General features: G+C 34.6%; 1 protein-coding gene across 7 annotated transcripts in view; it reads right to left on the minus strand.

The window, feature by feature from the left end:
- Window positions 1-41: 41 nt before the first annotated feature.
- Window positions 42-23,115, minus strand: part of LOC133268797 (sodium channel protein type 1 subunit alpha) — a 93,058-nt gene continuing 69,984 nt past the window's right edge. For all 7 annotated transcript variants that reach the window (XM_061452486.1, XM_061452472.1, XM_061452489.1 and 4 more), the window contains 6 exons: window positions 13,360-13,641; window positions 6,488-6,541; window positions 6,014-6,151; window positions 4,283-4,387; window positions 3,631-3,901; window positions 42-3,266 (listed from right to left, as the gene is read on the minus strand). In XM_061452486.1, the coding sequence (XP_061308470.1) occupies window positions 2,101-3,266; window positions 3,631-3,901; window positions 4,283-4,387; window positions 6,014-6,151; window positions 6,488-6,541; window positions 13,360-13,641 (2,016 nt within the window). In that variant the 3' untranslated portion in view covers window positions 42-2,100. The remainder of the gene's footprint in view (window positions 3,267-3,630; window positions 3,902-4,282; window positions 4,388-6,013; window positions 6,152-6,487; window positions 6,542-13,359; window positions 13,642-23,115) is intronic.

The raw sequence follows: 23,115 nt of genomic DNA on the forward strand, positions 1-23,115 counted from the left end.
CTTTTTTATATTAATGTCAGATAGTAAAGAAAAAAGGAACATACAATAAAAAAATGTAATCTTTATTATTTTGGCGCATTAATAATGTTCTTTAGCATCAGTTAGGGTAATAGTAGCATCTTCCTGCATGCAGTTCACTAATACAGTATTAGTCAGTAATTTTAATAAAAGTAATCTATATTTAATTTTCCTGTGTAAGAAACATAAAATGTCCTGATGTGTTGGATTATACAATTTTGCTACTTTCTCTGTGTGAAAAAATATTGTGGACCCAAGGTAACATTTAGAACTGTTCTAGTGCAACATGAATCAAAAAGAATCTGTGAGTAAACATGAGAAAAAATTAAGGATTCTGTGAAAGAAAGGTTGTATCTGAAAACTTATAATGCAGGCACTGCTTAGACATTCAATTTGAACTTTACACCATTTCCCCACTGCAAAAAGACAGACTTTAAAAATAAAATTATGAGCTTATTTCACAGAAAGTATTGACATTTGCAAATATTGCAAAAAAAACAAACAAACTACAGCTATCCATTCTTTCATTTATACCTTGTTCTCTGGAGTTCTTCTGTGAAAAAGTGCTATGGACAGAAAGTAACAAAAATGGTGTGACATCAACCTGAAGATAAAATTCTGTTCTCATTTTATGTACATAATGCTGAAAAATAAAATAAAATGATTTTTACAGTATTTATATTTGCTTATAAAATTCTAACATTATTTTCAACAGGTTTAGTAGTTTTCAGTGTCTGTACAGTTTGGCTATACACTATATGCTTCAAAAATGTAAAATAAGCTCCTAATTAGCTGCAAAATATTGCTTAATGGTATGAAGGAACGAGGTCTTGTAGAGTAGTTTATTTCATTTAGCTCTGATGTATGCCTTCCCATAGTTAGGAATCCTGGACAGTCAAAGGAACAGCAGCGTAGGCAATATAAACATGCACTGATAGCATCCAAACTATCTATAATGGCAGATAATACATAATTTTACCTGTTGAATGCTTGTACGCTACACTTAATTGTGGTACATATTTGATGCAATAAATGTGCTAAGGTCATTATCTGTTTGCTCAAACATGCACCACAGGTTAAAAATTACTATTTACACAGCAGAGGGCTTTTCATTAATGTGTACAACATCAATCTTACCGAGAGCTGAAGATGGCTAAACAATACTGCAGGATAAAGCAGGACAACTTTATAAAGGGCTCTTTTAAATCAATTTGAAGGGCTGAGGCAGATTCATTTATTGTTTGTACGCAGAAAGACATTTGGCAAAGACAAAATCTGTGACTTCATACCCAGAAAGAAGTTTGCGCTTTCTGAAACTAAATGGTTTGTGTAAAAACTGATCTGTTTCTACTGTTCTTTTGAGTTAAAGGGGATTTTACAGGCGAACCAAGACTTGTTTGGATATGATACAACATGAATACATTAATTAAGCACCTCAAAATGTATTATTCCTTCCCAGAAACACTGTGCTAAAAAAATCTGTTGTTCTGTGTGACTTAATGTTATTTTCATGCATGATCTATTAAGTGCAGCATGCCTTCATGCAAATCATTTCTGCATCTATACTACTTGTATAATAGAACACCTGGCCCTTGTACCTGTAACAGTGTACTTAATCCCCTTTCCCAACAGAAACCCCATTTACAAAAATAGTCACATATCATAAACAATATATGAATAAAAATAAGATGAATCCACCAACACAGATTTTGTAAAAATACGACGTATGTGGCAGTTGAAATGCAAACAGTGGATACAGTTACCATATTGTTTTATGCTAAACACACAAATACTTGGTTTGCACCCCTTTAACTGGTCCCTACAGTCTGCATAGCCATTTTTTCTCTCCTCTTCAGCAGTGTCAGCTGGTAGTGAGAACAGTAACCTCCTGTCAAGGTTGTTCCCCTATATCACAGTCACAGCCACTGTCTTTTAATAGGCACTGACCTTTAATGTACAGTATATTTGTAAAAATTGTCAGTTTGGCATAGACCTCCAGCAGGAGTCCTGTTGATACGAACACATGATCCTTACAGGGTATGAACTATTTTGCACACAGATGATTTTGCTTGCTATTTACTTTTATTTCTGTCCAGCTTTATCTTCCTTTTCATGCTTTTCTTTGACTTGCCTTGTTACACGGTCATAAGAGGGTGGACAAACTGCTGTTGATGCAGTTACGGTTTTCTCTGTAAATGAGTTTTCATTTAACTTGTCAATGAGGATTTCATCTTTTATGCCCTGACCAGCCCCTCCTTCAGTTTTGTTTTTGTTATAGATAAAGGAAGCTTGTTTTACTGTTCGTTTTAAAAGGTGACGTCTATAAGCCCGCTGGATAATGACAGCAGATACTTCTTCCTGTTTTCTCTTTAATGTGGTTGTAATTGGTTCATAGGAAGCTTTTGAAGGATTGGATGCCATAAACCGATCTTCCATCTGTATTCTGAGGGCATCCATCTCCCCACTTTCCCCCAAAACACGCTTTGTGAAAGCAAACAAGATGTCAAGGCAGTGAATTCTGTCACCACTTACCATGGGCAGATCCATTGCAATAAGCTGGACTTTGTTTGGTTTGGGTAGATGAAGAGGAGGCTCAAGTGCTGCTGCAAAATCAGATAATTTCTCAAATTCCATGAATTGTGTTGCATCGGGATCAAACTTCTCCCAGACTTCATAGAACATCTCAAAGTCATCCTCACTCAAGGGTTCAGCGCTTTCTTCAGTAGCAACACCGAAGTTCTCCAAAATCACAGCAATGTACATGTTCACCACTACCAGAAATGATATGATAATGTAGCTGACAAAGAAGAAAATCCCAACAGAAGGGTTGCCGCAGTCACCTTTCACTGAGCTCCCTGGATGAGCTTTGTTAGGGTCACAGTCTGGCTCCCCACTGTTAAGAATTGGGGCTAGCAAACCATCCCAGCCTGCAGATGTGGTAATTTGAAACAGGCAGATCATGCTGTTGCCAAACGTCTCAAAGTTGAACATATCATCTATACCGGCTTCCCTCTTAACATAGGCAAAGTTGGACATGCCAAATATTGCGTAGATAAACATGACCAGGAACAGCAGCAGACCAATGTTGAACAAAGCAGGAAGAGACATCATCAAAGCAAACAGCAGCGTGCGGATTCCCTTAGCGCCTTTAATGAGACGCAGGATTCGGCCAATTCTGGCAAGTCGGATGACTCTGAAGAGTGTTGGGGACACAAAATACTTCTCAATCATCTCAGCTAAAAACATACCTAAAATAGAAAGAAATAATCTTAAGCTATATTACACCATATCAGAGTAGAAATTTAGAAAAATAGATTTAAGACTGGTTGTTCTATGTGGCAGTTAAATATATTCTGTAGATTCCACTTGCATTACTGTTATACCAGTTATACTTAGTATTTGCAGGAGAAATAAATGTTGAAAGAGTATAAGTTTCAATGGTTGGAATAGGTAAATTATTAAATACAACTAAAAGTTGCATGACTAAATATTCTGTGAATCTGTGATTTAGTTGTAAACTTTGCAATGGCAAAAGCCAACCATACAGCTGCATTCAAGTGGAAGTTCACCTTATATTCATTTTACCTTCCTTTTAGCTTAATAGAAACTTACCTACTATTGAGAGAATGACGACTACGAAATCAAAAATGTTCCAGCCTATAGTGAAATAGTAATGACGAAGTGAAATTAATTTCAGGACACATTCTCCAGTGAAAAGGACAATGAACACAAGGTTTATCCAGTATAAAATATTTTCCATTTCTTTACTCTGGTCATCAGTTTCTACCATCATGGTAACCATGTTAAGACAAATAAGAATCATGATGCTGATGTCAAATACTTGTTGTGTCACAAAATCAAAGACCATGCCTTGGAATTTGTTCTGAGGAGAAAATAAAAAAAAAAACAAAACAAACGTCCAATACAAACTGTAAGTGTTTTTCTTTTCACATTAGAAGAAAGCAGAAAAATACATGCAGTAAGGCCTACAAGACCTCAATAAAAGCAAAACTAGTGATCTTAAGTAGACTAGTCAAATTAAAGTGAGTACAACAGCTTAGTTCAGCCTCTATGGTTTGTATATTCTTACATAAACTGGTTGCAAGGGAAAAATACATTTTCTTTTTACTGTGTTTTCATTTTTGCTGACTGATAGACTAATTAATGCTAATTTTCACATGGGCATATTTCTGCTCTCTGTATATCAATAAAACCCAAGCTGTTCATAAATAGCTATTGGTCTGACGTGTATAAATAGTTTTACCCCTGGTCTTGGTATAGGTTTTTGCGGTTTTTTGGATCCCAGCTTTTTCATTGCATTGTAGTATTTCTTCTGCTCTTCTGTCATAAATATGTCTTGACCTCCAAAGTGAAAACATGAAATCAAAACTGGTTATAATCACATTTATATGCAGTGTTGAAAAAAACTCTTGAAGAGAAACATGATTTACTCACTTCATGAAAATCAAGAAGACTGAACTGGGAAAAGCTCCTAGCTATCAAATGCAGCTGCCTGCAATTTAAGCATTTAGTCCAGAGCTTGTCTGGACATTCAGTATTGCATTTCACAAAAACCAGTAATGCAACATTTTTCTACAGTTATTTTTCTCGAACTTCAAGAAGTCCTTTTGAGTACCTCTTTTATAGGGAGAGATATGGTAAGCAGCATCTGAGATAAGCTTGAATAGCCTGGGCTGCTCAATATTATCGCTTCTGAACTGCGATTTTAGTGAAACAAAGGAACCAAAGTCAGGGTTTCAGCACCTGAATGTGTTAGTGCTTTAGGTATTTCTAGTTTAGCATCACAGCATGAAGATTGGGACTTAAAGTCTTCAAGTTGTTTGAGAAGATGGATTATCAGACTTTGGAGAAGCACCTCTGTGTACAATGAAGTTCTGATTAGCAAAAGCCATTACTGGCCTTTGGAGTCTAACAGTGAAGACGAAGAGAACATTATTTATGGTTCTTTCATGGCAACCTAACCAAAATCCACTGACAAAATCCACTGCCTGGATCCACTGCCAAAACTTTCCTGTAGAAGCAGATTGAATGAAAACCCATCAGACTCCACATACATCTGGAAGTAAATTTTTCATGGATAAAAAGTACTTGCAGACATCTAGTTCCAGGAATGTTTATGAACATATAGGACTGGATGCAGCCACTTTGTGGGTGAGTGCTTGGGAAGCCTGAAGACGTGGGATTTCATGCACTGTACAGTAGACAGGCTCCCTAACTATATACCCCTGGGGCTTTAGCACGTACAGTTTTCCAAAAATCTTATTTAGCATCTCATTAGCAACACAAACAAGAGAGCGATGAAGACCAGTAAGGTAAAATTAAACTAGTAGTTCATAGCTGCTTCTTTCCTTTAGTTTTCATTACCTTGTCTATTTACAGAAAATAATTTTAAAGATGAGCATCTGATACTCAGACCATCTGTACTAGTGAGATTATCTACATCTGTACTATGAAACAATAAAAAAAGGCCCTGAGATAGTTACAAACCACTACTGTTCTGTATCTTTTCAGATGATTCAGAACTTGATTACTTGAGATCAATAAAACAGTAGTCTGTACCAGTGTCATGAAATAATGCTTTATTTTCACAACCAAGTAGCTATTATTTTTGTGCTGATAGAATCCCTACAAATCAATAGAAAAAAAAAAATCAAGAAATTATGAGTACTTTAATGTAGAGGCCTCAATCAAGGGTTTAATCATGTAAGGAGATTTTATGAAGTTTGGGCATTGAAAAGGAGATGACTTGAGGAAGACTAAATTGGACACTGAAACCGGAAATGTCTGCCCCATTTACTAGAATGTTAAACCTTGCTACATTGATGTATACTACATCTTGGTAAGATTTTATATCCTAATATAATTCAGCTTTTTCAATTCTGAACAAACCTCATGTGAGAATTCCATATATCATGCACATGCAAAAATGCAGTATTTTAGATTATCTTCAGAAAAGAAATAAAAAAATACTTATCTTCTTTTTCTGCTGATTGAAGTTATCAATAATGACACCAATGAACAGGTTCAGGGTGAAAAAAGACCCAAAAATGATAAAGATGACAAAATACAAATACATATACAGATTGTCTTCATACTTGGGTTGCTGTAATACCTAAGAAAAAAAAAAAAAAAAGAAGTATCATTCCTAAGATTTCATGTGAAAATTTTAGCTCAACAAGGGGCAAAATGCCCTTAATGTTTTGTGTTTGGACAACACTCTTGTCACTTAGGTCAAGCATTTTGTCCATTCCATCGATTACTGACAGCATCTGGCAGTTTGTGTTCAGTTTTCTACAATTTGTTACAGGAGAATCTCATATTAGTTAATTTAATTTTGTTTCGTTCTATTGTATGGATATTAATTGATTTCAGAAGATATATAAAGACACAATTGTTAATAGACAGTCCTCAAGAAAAAAAGTAAATTTAAAATATTTGCAGTACTTACATCTCTTGAGTCAATAGCTGCATACATAATATCCATCCAGCCTTTAAATGTGGCCTGTAAATAGTACACACCTGTTTAAGCATAGAGCTTGAAGACAATTCATCTAATTATTTCCAGCAACTGAGTACAGCACGAGGAATAATTAGCATAACATGAGATTTCTAGATCATTTTGTCTCTTTATCTCTCAGCCTTCTTCAAGCACTGCTGCATATCCCCCTATTTTGTCTCCATATTAACATTTTAAGCAGTAAGGATAATTGACTTAATTCTAATTAATCATCACAAATGATAGAATGTAGTGCCATTTTAGGGGAGTAAATGTTCATCAGATCTTGTCAACTGCAAAGGCTATGTACAGCTGAGAAATAGCCTTATATAAGTGAGTTGCCACCAATGAAGACTGATGTGTAGTTCTTCGTTCTCAAATCAGTCATTAAGGAGGCAACCAAAGGGGACCAAAAATTTGATCAGCTCAGAAAAGCTATTTTCCTATCAATCAGAATGCTGATTTTTCTCTACTTTGAAAGACTTTGCATGATACAGTAACTCCATTTTCACTTTAAATGTATTGCGGTTTACAGAGGCTAGATCTCTCCGATGTGTTCTGAGATGCACTGGTAAGAAGATGTGTTTTATGTGCATCAAAGACTAAATATGCCTCATAGGTAGCATCATTTAATGAACTTTTATAGCTATTTCATCTGCCCAAAATCTGTAACTTTTTATATTTGACAGTGAGGTGTAGATTGTTTCATCTGAGTGTTCAAAACAGAAAGTCATTTTCTCTGTTGTAGAAATTAGTTCTCTTTTGACAAGGCAACAACCCCAAGTAGAAATCACTCAGCCTGTAATCCAGTTGTGCCCTAAACAAAACGATGGAAGATGGTTCTTTGTTATTTAATTCCCTATTATATTTTTTTTGCAAAACAAAGCTGCAGATCGTTGGTTCCTTCATATTCCTTGCCATGGAGACCAGTTGCAGAAATAAGTTGGAAATAGAACACTCTTCATCCATAGTTATTCCTCCGTCATCTTGAGGTTTCATTTCCAGTGCAAGTTTCAAGAAAGCTTGGCTTATGCCACATAGAAAGCAGCTGGTGAACTTAAAATGAAAAGGAATTATTTTCTTAAAAGGAAAAAATGTCCCTTATATTTCTGAAACAGTGAAATACGAGAAGATCATGATCACATCTTGAGGCCAACCCAGAAAATATGTTCAGGCAACTTACAGTTAATACAATGAAATCAAAGTGTAGTATCAGAGGACCAATAAATCAATAATAAATCTGAAACAAGTAGAAGTCTCAGCTGAAGAATTTTAAGTCCTTGTGGAATATTTGGACTGCAGTGGATTAGGAGAGGTAAAATCAGCTTTATTTATGTAATTCCCATTAGACTTTCAATGATGGACACTCCACAGCCTCATAAAACATATTTATTCCAGCACTAGTCTTGTTTCCTAATATCAAAATCCTTCTGTTGACACTTAAGACTGCCACTTGTCATAATCATTACATATCTGGAGAACAGAGTACTAATCATCCTCTGTGCAGCACCTTTTACTCATTTGCAAACTGATTGTTGCTGCCTGTCTTCTTTAGGATGTGACTGCTGTTCCTTCAATCTTTCATGTAGATCTTGTTTTCCAGAACTCTGATAATTCTCCTTATTTTCCTCTGAGCTCTCTCCACTAGTTCATCTCTTGAAATGTAACCAAAACTGGACTCAGTATTTCAGCTGAGGTCTTACAGGGGCTAAATAGGGCAGAATCATTACTTCATGTCTTACAGGCACTACTTCTGTTTCTCTCTTGGTACATTATTTGTATTCTTTAGAATTTTGTACCTTAGGATGAAATCAGCACTTCAACCTGAAACAATAAATGTAAATAACCTGCCTACTTTTACATCAGAAAGATGATGCAGGTGACAGGGTGGCTCTTCTGCAAAGTGTGTGCTGTTGCCTCAGATTCAGACACATTATGATCTTTGCATATCATCCTCCAGGCAAAGTAGAATTATTGTTTTTTTTGTAAATTTGTTGGTGTAGACTAGACTAACTAGAATGTATAGAAAAAAAAGAAACTAATTTTAAAATGCTAAGCTTCACAATCATCAGTAAAGTCCTCCATTATAATGAAAATACCTTTCAGTTAGTGACAGGAAAAAATTAAGTTATTTTAATAATAAAACATTCTGCTTCATCATGTTGTTTTAGTCTAAACCCCTCCTGAAAATCAGTAGGAATCAGTGAATATAATCGTCATTACGCAAAAACATTTATACTAGTTGAGAATTTAGCTGTGAAAAAATGGATACTTAATTGCAAAAGCAGAAGTGTCAGTTTAGTGAGAGAATTTGTAATTTTTGAATACGTTCTGAACAACAGCAAATAATAGATCTGGAGTTTCAGTGTCAAGGCATCTGCATAGTGAAAGAATATTATTTCTTCTGCATTCAGTAGAAGCTTAGGCTAGCTTATTGTTAGGCTCAAATTTATTTGCAACACATTTTCTTTAACAGACATAAGGTATTATTTGGGCATATGTGCACACTGAATGGAATATAACACAAATATAACTAAGACATCAAATACTTAGTTTCTTTTTGTATTTTCAAAAATAAAAATACATTGTATATCTTTGGTGACACTAAATAAGGAGCAATTCGTTGATTTCAAAGATTACAGCAGTGTAACTGAAATCAGCATCTGTTCCAAATGTTGGGTTTTTTTTCCCCCTCAAGGAATTTTGAAAAACAGATATTCAAATCCAGATTCAAATGTAGTTAGAAGAACAATCAAAACAAAAATCCCCAATCTGCTTTACTATTGTTAGAAGTATGTAGACTTTTTTCCTGATGAAGAATTTTGATGAAGTTATAAGTAATCTGAAGCTTCACCACTTCTTTACCAGAAATAATGACCAGGAAGATTCACATTAACTTTTGGACATACAATAGCATTTTGCTTTTAAAATACTAACCTGCTGGAACTTTGAAGCTGTCCCAGTCTTATAGCCCTAATTCAGATTCTGATTTTACCCTACAATTCACGAGACATGTTTTTTAGTTTGTATCAGTAACAGCCGAATATTGTAATGTTGTGCTTTGAGACCCACTGGTTTGCCACATTTTATCCTTGTAAGCAGGATATAAGCTTACCAGCAGGATAAAAGCAGGCCTTTAGGAGATTTACTTACCAAAGAATCCAAACACTAGGTTGAAGTTAAATAGGCATAAGGCCATAGAATTATCAGGGCAGATGCCACATCTCTTTGTGTACACTGACCTCTTCCTCTTCCTCATCGATGCATGAAAATTGTGAAAGGAGTTTCTCCAGCAGATCTGTCTCTGCTTTGATGCTTTTCTTTAGGGACAGAGAAATACTCAAGCAAGTTCAGACCAAGAAATGAAAAAGTCTGCAGATCCACACTGACCAACATAAGCTACGCTGCGTCATAGAAGCAAAAAATCCTTACAGAGAGAATGTGTACTTATGACTGATGGCAGGAATATTTGCACTCCAAATTATTTAAGAACTTTGGAAAATAGTCTCTGATTAACAGAGCCTGTGATTAACAGAGTCAAACTTGATTGTATCAGTTGCACATATTGATAGCCTATATCTTGGGGCAGAAAGAATTATAGCATTGTTATCAATACTGAAGATTTTCTACACACACTCCTGCCCCAAAAGAAAAAAATACAATACGCAAACCAAAAATTAGTTTGTTCTTTTTTGTAAGTCCCTCATTCCAGAAATTCATTCACTATCACTGCCAAGTAAACTCAAGAAACAGCTTGTTATAGGGTTTTCATTAAAGAGCCACTGCCACACATTTCCAATCCTTTTTTTTTTTTTTGAGCTTAGAATGTTTCTTTCTGAAATTATCCCACTTCTCTTGAGTATTTCTGTGTGAAATGTCTGTTTCTTTTCTATATTACTCTTAAAAAAAAGAGTATTTCGGTGGTTTTTTTTTCTGCAATGAACAGACTCATATACTACTATAAAAGGCTTTTCATGATCCATAACAAAAATTGTTAACAAGAATAATTTGTGTCTTTCCCAGAATAATACAATTCTCAGTGCCAGGGTTCTTTTGGCTTATTTTTGTCTGTAATATTTTTTGTCACGAAAATAGCTCTACTTCCAGCAGTATTCACACCAGATAGAAAACCTTAGTGGTGCAGCTAATAAAGATTTATGTTGTATTACCTATAACCCAGAAAAGCTGACGGGATTTACAATATTCTTTGACAGACTCAAAGGGCATGAGTTAGAAGACAGAATGGAAATAATACAAGATTGCAAGAGGCAGGTTTTGGTAGTTTGTTTCCAGCTTCCTGAAAAAGGGACCTTGTATCAGTAATTCACGCATTGATACTTATCACTGAGTTTGTCATCAGAAAAATGACATTTACCTCTGTTGAGTTATTTTTGCAGGTCCATTACAACCTAAACAAAAGTCTGTGCTTGAGGTTGTTAAATTGGAGAACCAAATTACTTCAGTAGACTTTTAAACTAATCATTAAGATATTAGAAAAAAGGCTCCTAATGTTCACATTGGGAGTACAGAAAGCACATTCACTGGCAGCCATGATTTTTCAATCAGATTTTTCAGGCTTAATACCTTATTTGGGCCAAATACTCGTCCCCATAGCTTTATTTTTCAAACTGACATCGTAATGGATACCTATAATTGAGCAATACCTTAGTATTTACTCTTTACTGTTCCTAGAAGCTGGGAAGGATGGGTAGGGAAATCTAGGGTTCTGACATACCTATTCACTTCTCATATTTCTTCTGAACATGATGGCTTTCCAGATTCTCATCCAAATTATTTTATATATCAAATAGAAAATCACACTTATAAATATCTTCTTTGAGAAGATAATGTAAGAATCTCAAACATTTATGAATTGTAGCCTTTCTTGTGTTCATGAACGTGAAAATAAACCCCATTGATTCTGTGCATTTTAAAGCATTAACTGAAAACCAAGATGGTATTTTCCTTCCTTTTCCCTAGAGCTTTTATAGTTCCATAACTGCAAAATCACTACTAGTGTCTTACTTACCAAACCCTATAAAGACCCAGAGAGAAGGGTCTGGTTTGTGCAATGACAGATGAAGTGCCCCCCCTTTTTTTTTTCTGGTATGTTATACAAAAAAATCTCCTCATGCTTTTACAAGCATTTTAATAATACAGAAAAAATAAGTAGTGTTGTCACTGACATTCTACTCACACACACAAATTAAAATCCATCCATTAGGCAAGCCTTTGATATTGGTGCAAACTCTCTGTATTGTAGATACCACAAAAACAGCTGGCGTGTCCTCCTATGAGAGATAGCCCCCCCTGTGGTGGTCTAGATAAATTTTTCCTTTGGAAACATGGGAACAGCTGGCAAATTTCTCCCAATTTGCCTGCTAGAACAATCCAATAATTTAAGAATCTAAGACTTCATGTAAGAAATCTTTGCTGCTTTTCAATGAAGAGAAGATGGAATAAGCTGTGCATAGGTGGGACACTGAAACATATATGACTGCAATTAGATAAGGGGTGGTGACTGTGGCCATAGAGGCAGGTAAAAATGTACCTGGTATTATCCCTGTCCCACTACTGAAGGAATAATTGCAAACCACCTGCAAAGGGTTTCACTGATGTCTTGTTTCTGCTCAACATGAGTAATATAGCATTATTTCTCCCTGACTCCCAAAGGGGATTCTAGGCCAGTGGATATAAAAAATAACACAAAGAAAATAAATATTTAAAGTCTTCCTATTATAATCCATCTTTTTTTACCAAAATCAAAATGTATTCAGTAGTTTATTTCTTTAGTGCTGGTAGTCCCTCTCTGCTATTTCTTGGTGTGACAGTAAAGTATATAATAAAGCACAGTGAAACTTAAATTGTCAGGGTTACCAGTCACACAGTTGAGATGCTGTATGAGCTGCGAGAGGCAGATCACAGAGCTTAGAACTAGTTTTAGACCCTGTGCAGAACAATGTTGATACCACTGTAACATGTTGCTGATTTGTATTATTGAGATTTCTTATGCCAATGTAAAAGCTAGAAACTTATTTATAACCTATAAAAATGAAAACTAAGCTTCTGCAGAATTAGACAGTAACCTCAAAAAACCATAGAGGTTGCTGAAGACACACAACAAAAGTTAAAGTCCAGCATTTTCTCAATTAAAGCTGGGTCAGATTATTAGTTACTCCAAAATACAAAGATAGAGAGTTGTGAGAATACACTTTTTGATTGTGAAGGCATAACCCTATAGTATTTTACAGCATATATTTTTTTTCCTTCTTTTCTTCCCTCAGTTTTTGCTAAATAAACTCCACTAGATGCTTATGCACAGAAATAGCAGGGAAAATATTTCACAGAGTACCTAATGATATTTTTATTTTATTTCTCTTCTGAATGAGAAAATACCTAGATCACATAAGTCAGCACTGGTGGCAGCCACATCACTGAGATATGATTTCCTACCTGGAATTCTTCTCTGTGACTTAATCACACCAATGCCAATTTTGGTTTTCAGCAACAGTAAAACTTAAAATATTCAGATAGCTGAATGCCATTCCTAGGTACTTCCAGAAATTTAAAAGTTAGAAGGGGCTGGAGGATGAAGGGAGCTATAAATATGAAAAATAACCCTTGTTCTGTCAGATGTCCTAAAAATTCTTTATTCATCTTAGTAGGCTCTACTTGCTGTTTACTACGAAAGGAGTTATCAGGGCAGTGGCATCACCAAGTCACAGATATAAATCATCAAGCAAATATTTTCTGTCTTTGTCATTAGAATCGCTTTTCACTATTACATATAAACAGAAAGAGGTATATAAAGAGTGATCACTTACTACTTGAAGTAAAGAAAGATACCCAAATCCTACATTATCAAAGTTTACTTTCACGTTTTTCCACCGGGCACTTTGATTGTTTTTTATGAGTTCCTCGCACTGACTAAAATTGTTGATTTGGTCGACTTCAAACCTTTCATCAGTTGTGGTGTTAACACAGTAGTAGAACTTCCCAGCAAACAGATTTACTCCCATGATGCTGAAAATTAGCCAGAATATAAGACAAACGAGAAGCACGTTCATGATGGATGGAATTGCTCCTAAAAGGGCATTCACAACCACCTAATACACAAATACAGGGGGAAAAAGAAAAGAGTGTAAGAAAGAATATTTACAGCAACAGTTTTGTATACTGTTTTACCAATGCTTAATAAATACTCATTCAGAGACTAATGATATAAAATTTAAAACAGTACATTAATACGTGTAGTATCGCACTGTTCTTTTAAATACGTAACATTAGTACATGTAATGAAAGGAAAATAAGTGAGAAAAAATAAAATAATTAAAAGAAAAATAAAAGAGAAGACCTGGTGGTAATAAGATGAAGCCTGACACTGATTTGTTCTATGTAAAACACCACAAACATGTTAAATATAAATACAGACATAATAAAATCTGAAAATGCATCAAATTATAGTTTAAAAATGCTTAAAGAAAAATGGGAACCTGTAGATTTGATCAACATAGCTTTGAAATTTAAGCTGAAAACTTAAATGCCATGAATCTAGAAACTAAGCTCTACATTAAAGGATTATGCAGGAATTAAATACATATCTTTATTGCCTTATCATTCCATGCAAGATTATAACAAAGATTAATTTCTTTGTATAGAAAAGCAAGACAGTTTTGCAGTATGTGTCTATTTGAATCAACATAATTTATTTCAAGCTCCAGTCTTATTGTTCCATGTATTCAGTTTTAATCAGTAATACCCTTCATTTATCTAAAGAAGGACATATATCAAGGATGTAGTTAGGGTGTGTGAGTTTGCATTTTACATTACTTTTGACCACTTCCCTTCTAAGCCCCCAATAATTACTTATGTAGATAAAAACTGTATTTTTTTCTGATATATACAGTAATTAATCACATGTGTCTGTCAGAGCTATCAAAGATTTTGCAATTTTTTTTTTGGCTAATATTTGAGCAATCATTTCTCCTTAAGTATCCAATACCAGATCTCATTTTACAAGTTACATTTTATTTTAAATGTTACTTTTTTTCTCTTTAAAACTTTTAGGACTTTGTAGGAAGGTAAACCAAAATACTCTGATTCACAGGAATCCAATTTCTGCAGTAAGACAGGCAAGGATTGGCATGGATACTTGGGGTGTATGAAGGCATTTTAGTTCATTTTTGTCCCCTGATTTCTGCATAGAGGGATCTTCCCACTACTAACATAATTCTGAGCAATCTCAGAACTGCTCAATCTTACTACCTGCATTTCACAGCCTCCTGAAGGCCTTTGGAAGCAGAGTATTGTGGTTGTGTTACGCATCACTCAGCAACCTCCTCCTCCCAAATGTTATTTCCAGGAACTGGGACCTGTTTAGAGATCTTGGGTAGAAATGTTATTTTCAGGGCATATTTTCTTCTCATTTTAAGGGGCTCCTTCATTGCCAGAGAGTAGAAACGGGACTCTTCTGTAACTGAGAATTACCGTTAATTTTTATAAACTGAGTTTTTTAGAATCTAACCTTTCTTGGCAGCTTCTGGTTTTGATGATAACTTTATAGGAAGCATGCTTGCTTCTTGAGATTTCTCTTATAAAAAAATTGAAGTATCTAGGTGATGTATGCATAAGCTAGCCATTTAAAGAAGTATTTAAAAAGACTAATGAGGTCCCAGTAATATTCTGAACATAAGAAACCATTTTCAAAGGAGCGAGGGAAATGTTTTTTTTACTATCCTGTTGGGAGAAGAAATCTGTTGCTACTTAGCTTGATGGAACTGAGAACAACATCAAATTAGGAATGCAATGATTCTGGAATTTATTCCAAGTCTGACCTGATCTATGACACTGTATTATGCTATGGCAGCTTTGAAATTCTAGGCCAGCTAGAGCTTGTCTTATGTTTTCCTATTTTTTTTTCCTTTTTTTCTTCACCTATAAACATGTTCTGGATGTGTTACACTAATGGAATTCCTTTTTTAAATCTTAGTGAGAAACCTGAAAATAGAGATGTCAAGGAAGAAAGATAGGGATTTAGTCCTGCAACTTAAATACATTAAAGTTACCTGTGCTCACAGGAAGAATGGCTTTGTATGAATTAAGTGCCTGCAGCGGTTACCTTTGTAACAGCCCTGAGATCCACTGGGCTACAGCACAGATCCAGAAGAGGCAGCAGAATACTAACAGCTGCAGTAATTGTTACAACAATTATGAATTGATAATAGTCTTAGAAAGAAAGATTTCTACAAAATGCCATCAGTGTATCTCGCATCTTTAGATGATCAGGTAATGCAGCCGCCCTTCTGAGACTGCCAAAAGGTCAGCCACATTTTATTGAATAAAAAGTGAACAGCTTCCAGCAACTGTTCCAACAGTGGTTCCAACAACTTATTTCATATAGGTCACTGAAAATCCATCAAATGGTAACAATTTTTGGTCACTACTGACCTGGCCTGGATGCGAACTGGTGACCTAGAGATGAAAGGCTCTGTATCCTATTACCAACCCCTTGAGCTATCCAGTCCCCCTGGAAGGTTTTTTAAGAAAAGAAGAAAAGAAAATTAAAACTTTTAGAAGTCGTTTTTGTTTCCTTTTTGTTTCTGTTTTCTTGGGTTTGTTGGTTTGGTTTTTTGGTTGGTTTTTTTGGGGGTTTGTTTTGTTTTGTTACCAGTGCTGAGTCTTTGCCCTATCATATTTAAAACGTAAAACTGCATTTTCACATGCTGGTCAGATGTTCGGCTGACTGTAAAGTCCACCTTAGGAAGAAGTCTTTAATTTCTTCAGTATATACAGTTGGAGGCAATTGCTTAAGCAGCATTTTTTTCCCACTTAGGTTTTTGTTGTTTGATTTGGGAATAGCTGAGGTATATCAGAATAATCAGGACAGGCCTTTAGCTTGCGTAATATATATCCAAGATAGCACCCATACATACACACACGACACCTACACACATAAGTTTATACACATAAGTTACAGCAAATGGGCAGAAAAAAGTGAGAATCAATTGAAAAGTGAACTGAATGCAGAAAAGAGATCAATTAGCATTTCTTAAGTAAAATTTAGTGAAAAATTTAGCAAATAAAATTTGTCAGTCTCATAGAAAAGAGTCTGTAGTGGGTAAAAAAATGATGGCAGCTACAGCTCTTACTTCTTGTTCTTCAAATCTAAATCAAATGTGTGTGATTCTAAACGTATTTTTTTTTTATTTTAAAAGGGGTTGTTCTGTTGCTCCTATTTCCTGTTATTCCTTGATACAGAACATAGTGCCAATAACTGGAAAAAGATGTTTACAGAGTTGCTTGCTTCTTTGTTTAAATTACCTATGCATTTCCTCAAAGCTGGGATGCTGTTGGTCAGGCTGACTCTGGTGATCAAGCTGCAAAAGCCCAAGCTGATTCTGCATGTTCACCTCCTTATACCTTCAGGTAGGTGGAACTGCATCAAGTGCAAGTGAAAAGCAACACCTGATACCTACAAAGACAAACGTGCCCTAGGCTATTATTCATCTCAGTTGATATCTAGTGGGGAAAAAAAAAATATTGTGTGAAATCATGTCTCTTCTAGAATAAAGCAGTATTTCATATACACAAAAGTGTAAACAATCTGTAATAAAAGAGGCCTAATTCTTTCTCACAAGCAGAGTTTTTTTAACTGTGTAGGAGATGGGTTTGAACTTGTGAAACACTGAATTATAGCTGTTAAAATCAAGTCAAGATATCTGCTGATAATTTACTCCAACTATGATGGTTTATACATAAGTATACACCTGCATGAACAAACCGCCATTTTTTTCCCTTTTAAAACCCAACCTCTCCCATCTAAAAATCAAACATTCGATAATGCCTTTTCATCCTAAAATATTTTTAACAGTTATAAATTTGAAGGGACTGGCACCTGAATGACAAAACAGGGATTTCATCTGAATTTATACTGTTTTATAATTTCCCAAGGTGGCAGGGGCTCAGTGTGACAAAAGTGGTTGGGACAGTCCCTTTGTTGTGACCAAATAATAACAAAAATGATGTAATAATGGCTTCCTGTTCTCCTGGGCACTACAAAACTACAAAAAATGCCTTTCTCTGAAGTTAAAGAAGCCAGTTCTACAAGTTTAACAGGCAAAAAGTCAGTGGGATCAGATGAAATGGGTATGGAGCTTAAATTAGCAGTTGGAAATGACCTGTGGGCCAGCAAACAGAATTCAAATGCTGCTCAGGGCAGAGGATTAAGACTTATCCTCAGTGGAGGCTTCGTGATCTTTGCCACAGTTGCTTTATGTGAGGTTTGGAGGTGCCCAGGATGATGCAGTACAGGAAAAACATTCCCACACAAGATACCCTCTCTCATCTGAGTGTCTCCATGGAGTTTGGTGGAAGAGGGATGACATGGATACATAAGGATTGGAAGGTCTGTGTTGAAGGGATAAAGTATATGTACATTGCCACAGCAGTAATGTAGATGGGAACTTTTATTCAAAGGTAATAAAGAAAATTTATCACATGATGAGGACAGAGTTGGGAAGGGAGAAAGGAAGAGGAAGAAGAGAGAGAGATTGCAATGATTTTTTTACTTCCTAATAAGACGCCTCAAACTACATATTTTCTCATTCTGTAGCTTGGAATGGGTACACTGGGAAGTAGCATGCTGCATATGCTTGATGATGAGCTATGAACTGGCTTTAGAGACAAGAGAGGATGAGAATTAAATATTTATGTGAGAGAAAGTGCAACCTACTTGACATGATCCAAATAATGGTTCTAGGGAGGAACTACGGTGAATCAAAAAATGTACAATCACTCAAGGTATTCAAACCTTTTAATTTTAAATTATTTACTTCTATTTTATCTTAATGGGCTTCCTATGAAAAAGTCTCAGAACTTTGTCCCACAAAGGGTGGTACATCATATTTCTGTGAATGTTGTGAGCTGTAATCCACTAATTATGTTCTACTATTCCAGTATTTACCTCACCGTAAAAAAAACCACAACCCAACAAAAAAACTCAAACCTCAAATCAGAATCAAATAACCTCCTCAAAAAAACCTTCAAAAAGAAACAATACAAACTTCCCCAAACCCTATTATAACAAATAGGAATTTCCCATAACCCAGCTTGTGTCCATTGCCTCTCATTATAACTTTGCACATCTGAGAAGATGCCTGGCTTTGTTTTCTATCCTCCAACCAAAATTAGTGGTATCTTGTGGCATCTGCCTTTAGGAAGCGCATAGTGAAAGAACACCTATTGTACACAGTTTGCCTTAATGCCATATACTTTTAAATACATGACCTACAATTATGTAAGCCCAGAATTAAGTAAAATTTAGGAAAATATTTAGAAATTATAGAAGCAAGGGAAAAAATACAACTGCAGTCTTCTTCTAGCAAACTAATGCTTACTCTTAATTCAGGATCACTATATAACAGTAAAAGTATGTAAAATTAGATTATGATGAGACAAGAATATTATTTAAATCAAGAAAAAAAAGCACAAAAGTTTGTCTCATAAAAGAAATGAATGCATTTTGTCAGTGTTAGAACTGGCATGAGAAGAACCTCATGTGAAACAATCAAAAAAATGTGCCTATTTGTGGCAATATTTTTTACAACATTGTTGATTTTTGAGTAAAATGAATACTGCATTGGAAATTCATGGTGAAGATTACTAGAAAACTATCATTTAAAGTGGCAAGTGTAAAGAAAAATTTGGATTTAAGTGAGCATATGCAAAGAAAAGACAGGCAGATGGAAAGAATCAGAGACATCTGAGAAGGAGGTACAACTAAACCTTAATCTTAACAGTAATGAACAAATAAAGTTGAAGCAAGAGTGAAAGATCTCAGAGGAAAAGAGAAATCACTCCCTTAACAAGCCAATTGCAGTCTTTCCTACTTTTCCTTAATTGTTACTGTATAAGTGCAGCTGACTGAAGAATGCTTTTTGTTAGTGAATTTTACCTCCAAACTACTTTCTCACTTAACACACAAACTATTTTTATAACACTTTGTGCTGGAAAAATTTCGTGTTATTGAGTAGGAGTTTGCATCTTTGAAGGATAGAACTATTAGGGAGGTTCAACTAGATGGTCTCAAAAGGTCCCTTGAAACCTCAATGATTCTGCACTTCTACCTTTTAAAAAAATTAACTTTGTCAAGGTAGGAACAGAAGCATTTCTTAGTCACATAATAGCCTATTAAAAGTAAGCTAAACAGTTGAATTAACAAAATACTGTAGCTTCCAGGGCTGCTTTCATTCTGTTCCTTATCAGAAATCAAGTATACGACAAAATATTTTGAAGACAACATAGAAAAAAAGACATTATTTAACGTACTTTATGATGAAATACAATAATTATCTGCCAAGCAATAGATTACATGGCTGCATTTGTTTGAGAAGACCTGGTAAATATACTAAATGCAAACAAGCACGAAAATAGAATAATTGCTTAATGTGGAACAATATCTTTGAATTTCACCAGATGCAGTGAAAAAAAAGTTTTGTTGTCCTTCCCGTTGCACAAATGAGATGTTATTGACCTTTATGTATTCTTTAACAATTTTAATTACAGTGTAAAATATAGTATGTATCTCATTCAAATGTCATCAACTTTTGATCCTAAAAATAAGGATTTTCTTCAAGAAAACAAATCAGAACAAAAATAATCAGTTTCAATTATGTAAGAAATTCCTTAAAAAGTTCTCTTCTAATTATAGAATTACAGTCTAAGAAAAATCTCACAATACTAAAATATTTCCTGTATTATTTATGAACATCTATATGGAAAGTCTTCTTACATCTTCTTACATTTACAAAAGTTTGTAAATTTTTTAGTTGTTTTTCAGGAGACATAACAACTAGCTTCCAACACAAGCCAAAGAAGACTGAATTCAGATTCCAAGAAAAGATTATGTTTCTTACACAATATCTTGTGCTATCTATATACACTTGGAGTGATTTATTTAATGTGATATATAGGGGTATAAAAATTATGCAAAATTTTATATTGGAATTATATAAATATCTGTAGTTGTGAGTATTCAGATCATATCATTTTGGTATGTGCTTAATGTATTACAGGTAATGTTCAAAAACTATCTATGGGATATTTCTTAATGTATGTAGCTACAAACTGAGTAACAGAGTAAAGCGCAGCTCTTTCCAAAACAATGTAAAAGGCAGATTCAAATTTTAAAACAAAGCCAATTTTTTATCTCAGTTAAAAAAGCATCTAAAAATAGCTGAGCGATGTTTTCATGTTATTTCTGTAACACCAAAGGATAACTTCCAAGTATTTAAAGCAATTAAGAAGTGAGTACAGGGTGAATATATATAAACTAGTTTTGCTGCTACTGGGATTCTCAGATGAGACTGTCTCTCCTTCTGACACTAAATAGACAATGTAGTGATTAGTATGTAGTGATTAGTCACACTGCAATCATTAAGGGTAGAAAAGGGGGAAATACTGTACCCATAATACAGATAAGGGGAGGAACTAGTGGTCCACCCCATCCAAGCTGAAGAAAGGTTATCCTATATGAAATAGAAATATATAGCCTGTTATTAGTTGTGAATCTGTAATGACAGACACTTGATGTCATGTTTTATAATTCAATCATATGAATATTTCCTACTAATGAAGTTTGGAATACTCATTATCGCTTTCCTGGTAAAGGAATCTGAGGAATAGCTTTTGAATTTTAGAGGACATCAAATACTCTAATTTAGTTTTTCAAGTCATGAAATTGGACTGGAAATTTGAAATACAGTAAATGTTTAAAGCCATCAGCCAGAAATATGCATAAGGCATGCAAAACTGAAAGTGCAAGTGTATATTTCAGATTGTTTGCTGCCTTCTACTATTTCTCTAATAAAAAAATCAAGCACGGCATGACATGCTTTATTTGTGAAATTAGACACAGATGCATGCTTTATTGTCACTTATTTCTCTAACTCAGCAAAGCAATGTATACTTAGTATTCTACATTTACAGGTAGCATACCAATTCAGAAGTCACGCAAAAGCATTATATTGCAAGTACTAAAAAGCTAAACAAAAAGCAATGGGTATATTCAAATCTCAGATAGCAGATACCTCTGCTTAGAACGTACACTAATTGAGATGAGAATATAAACCCTAAAACAGAAATTTAAATCAAATTAAAGCAATTCTTTACTTTCCTTCCAGTATCTGGGTGGAGTTGTTTTTGAGGTTCACTATAGAACCTATTAACATTTCTCAGAATTCAGTTTATTAGCAGATATTTAAAATACCTTTAATATGTCAAAATTAACTTCTGTGCTCAAAGCATGCACAAACTATGGACCATTTGTACCCTATGTTGGTACAAGTGATTTATATATCTTATATTCACTTTGGAAAGAGAATTTATCCCATTTATGAAACAGTTGTAACTACAGAGTAAAACAGTAGACTTGTAAGAATACAACTTAAAAAGTGGAGTATGTTTCATATTTAGGGATAATAGAATAGTTATCAGTATTTACTATGTAATATGCTGTACTCTTCCAATTCACCAGAATGCTAAAATTATTTAAGAAAAAGGTTGATTTAAAGTAGCTGAGAATTTAGCAGATTTTTTTTAAAAATGCATATGATCTCTTATATATTCAAGGCAAAATTTGAACATGGGAGTAAATGTTAAAATGGTTAATACGGGCTGAATAAAAACTCTGCTTGTTTTGTCACAGCTCAGCATAGGTATAGGCAATATAAGAAAGAAAAGAGGGTTGATTTACTTTTTACTGGCAGGTAAAAGAATCTGGTTTTATGGATTTTTATGAAATGAGCTCAGTTTCTGAGAAGACTGTAATTTGACTAAAATCTTATGATGAGCTGGTCAATTATTTATTATTTGAATCTTTTTACAGTTTGTGAGTCATTCATAAAGTAATCTTACGATCTGGCAATGAGCTGTTGTGAATACTTGCCAAGTGCTTTGGAAAAACACTTTTTCATAAGTGCATGTAACTAATAGTAAAGATAAGGCCTATACAGTTGCCCAGTCAAATTTTCTAAGTGACTGGAATCAGGCACTTCATTGATTAACATTAATATTGGAGAACAGAGCTGAAATCGTTTTTTCTTTTCCAGGCTTGTCTGTGATTCCTACACAGTAAGTTGCTTATGAATTATTCATGTTGTATATCTGAATTTCTACCATATGATTGGGCTTCTGTCATAATTTTGTAGTTATTTAGTAAGAACTAAAGGAAAGCAGTAAATAGATTTTAAACTACAGGTACTTTTCTTTGAGCATAAATATTCTAAATCTTTTAAGTGGAAAATTTACGAAGGCAATCATGTAAGGATACAGAAAAAATGGAATAAAACATTTGGCAGTCAATTTTGACATTATCTTTCTGTAATTTTTTTTCTTTTTCTTTTTTTTTTCTCAGTGTCATCTAAAAAGCATTTCTTGTCCCTGTATCTGGGACTCCAGTCTGGTCTGAGAGCCCTCCTGCAACTGAGCAGAACATTATTAAAAAAGGAAAGCTGACAGCAATTTCCCGACATTCCTTTTCAGAGAACCACATTTACCTGAATGTTCATGAACAGTAAGTATAA

This window comes from Pezoporus flaviventris, unplaced genomic scaffold, assembly GCF_033815535.1.
Source record: "Pezoporus flaviventris isolate CSIRO_AGI_PZ_B2104156 unplaced genomic scaffold, CSIRO_AGI_Pfla_v1 ptg000001l, whole genome shotgun sequence".
In the NCBI taxonomy this organism is placed as follows: Eukaryota; Metazoa; Chordata; class Aves; order Psittaciformes; family Psittacidae; genus Pezoporus; species Pezoporus flaviventris.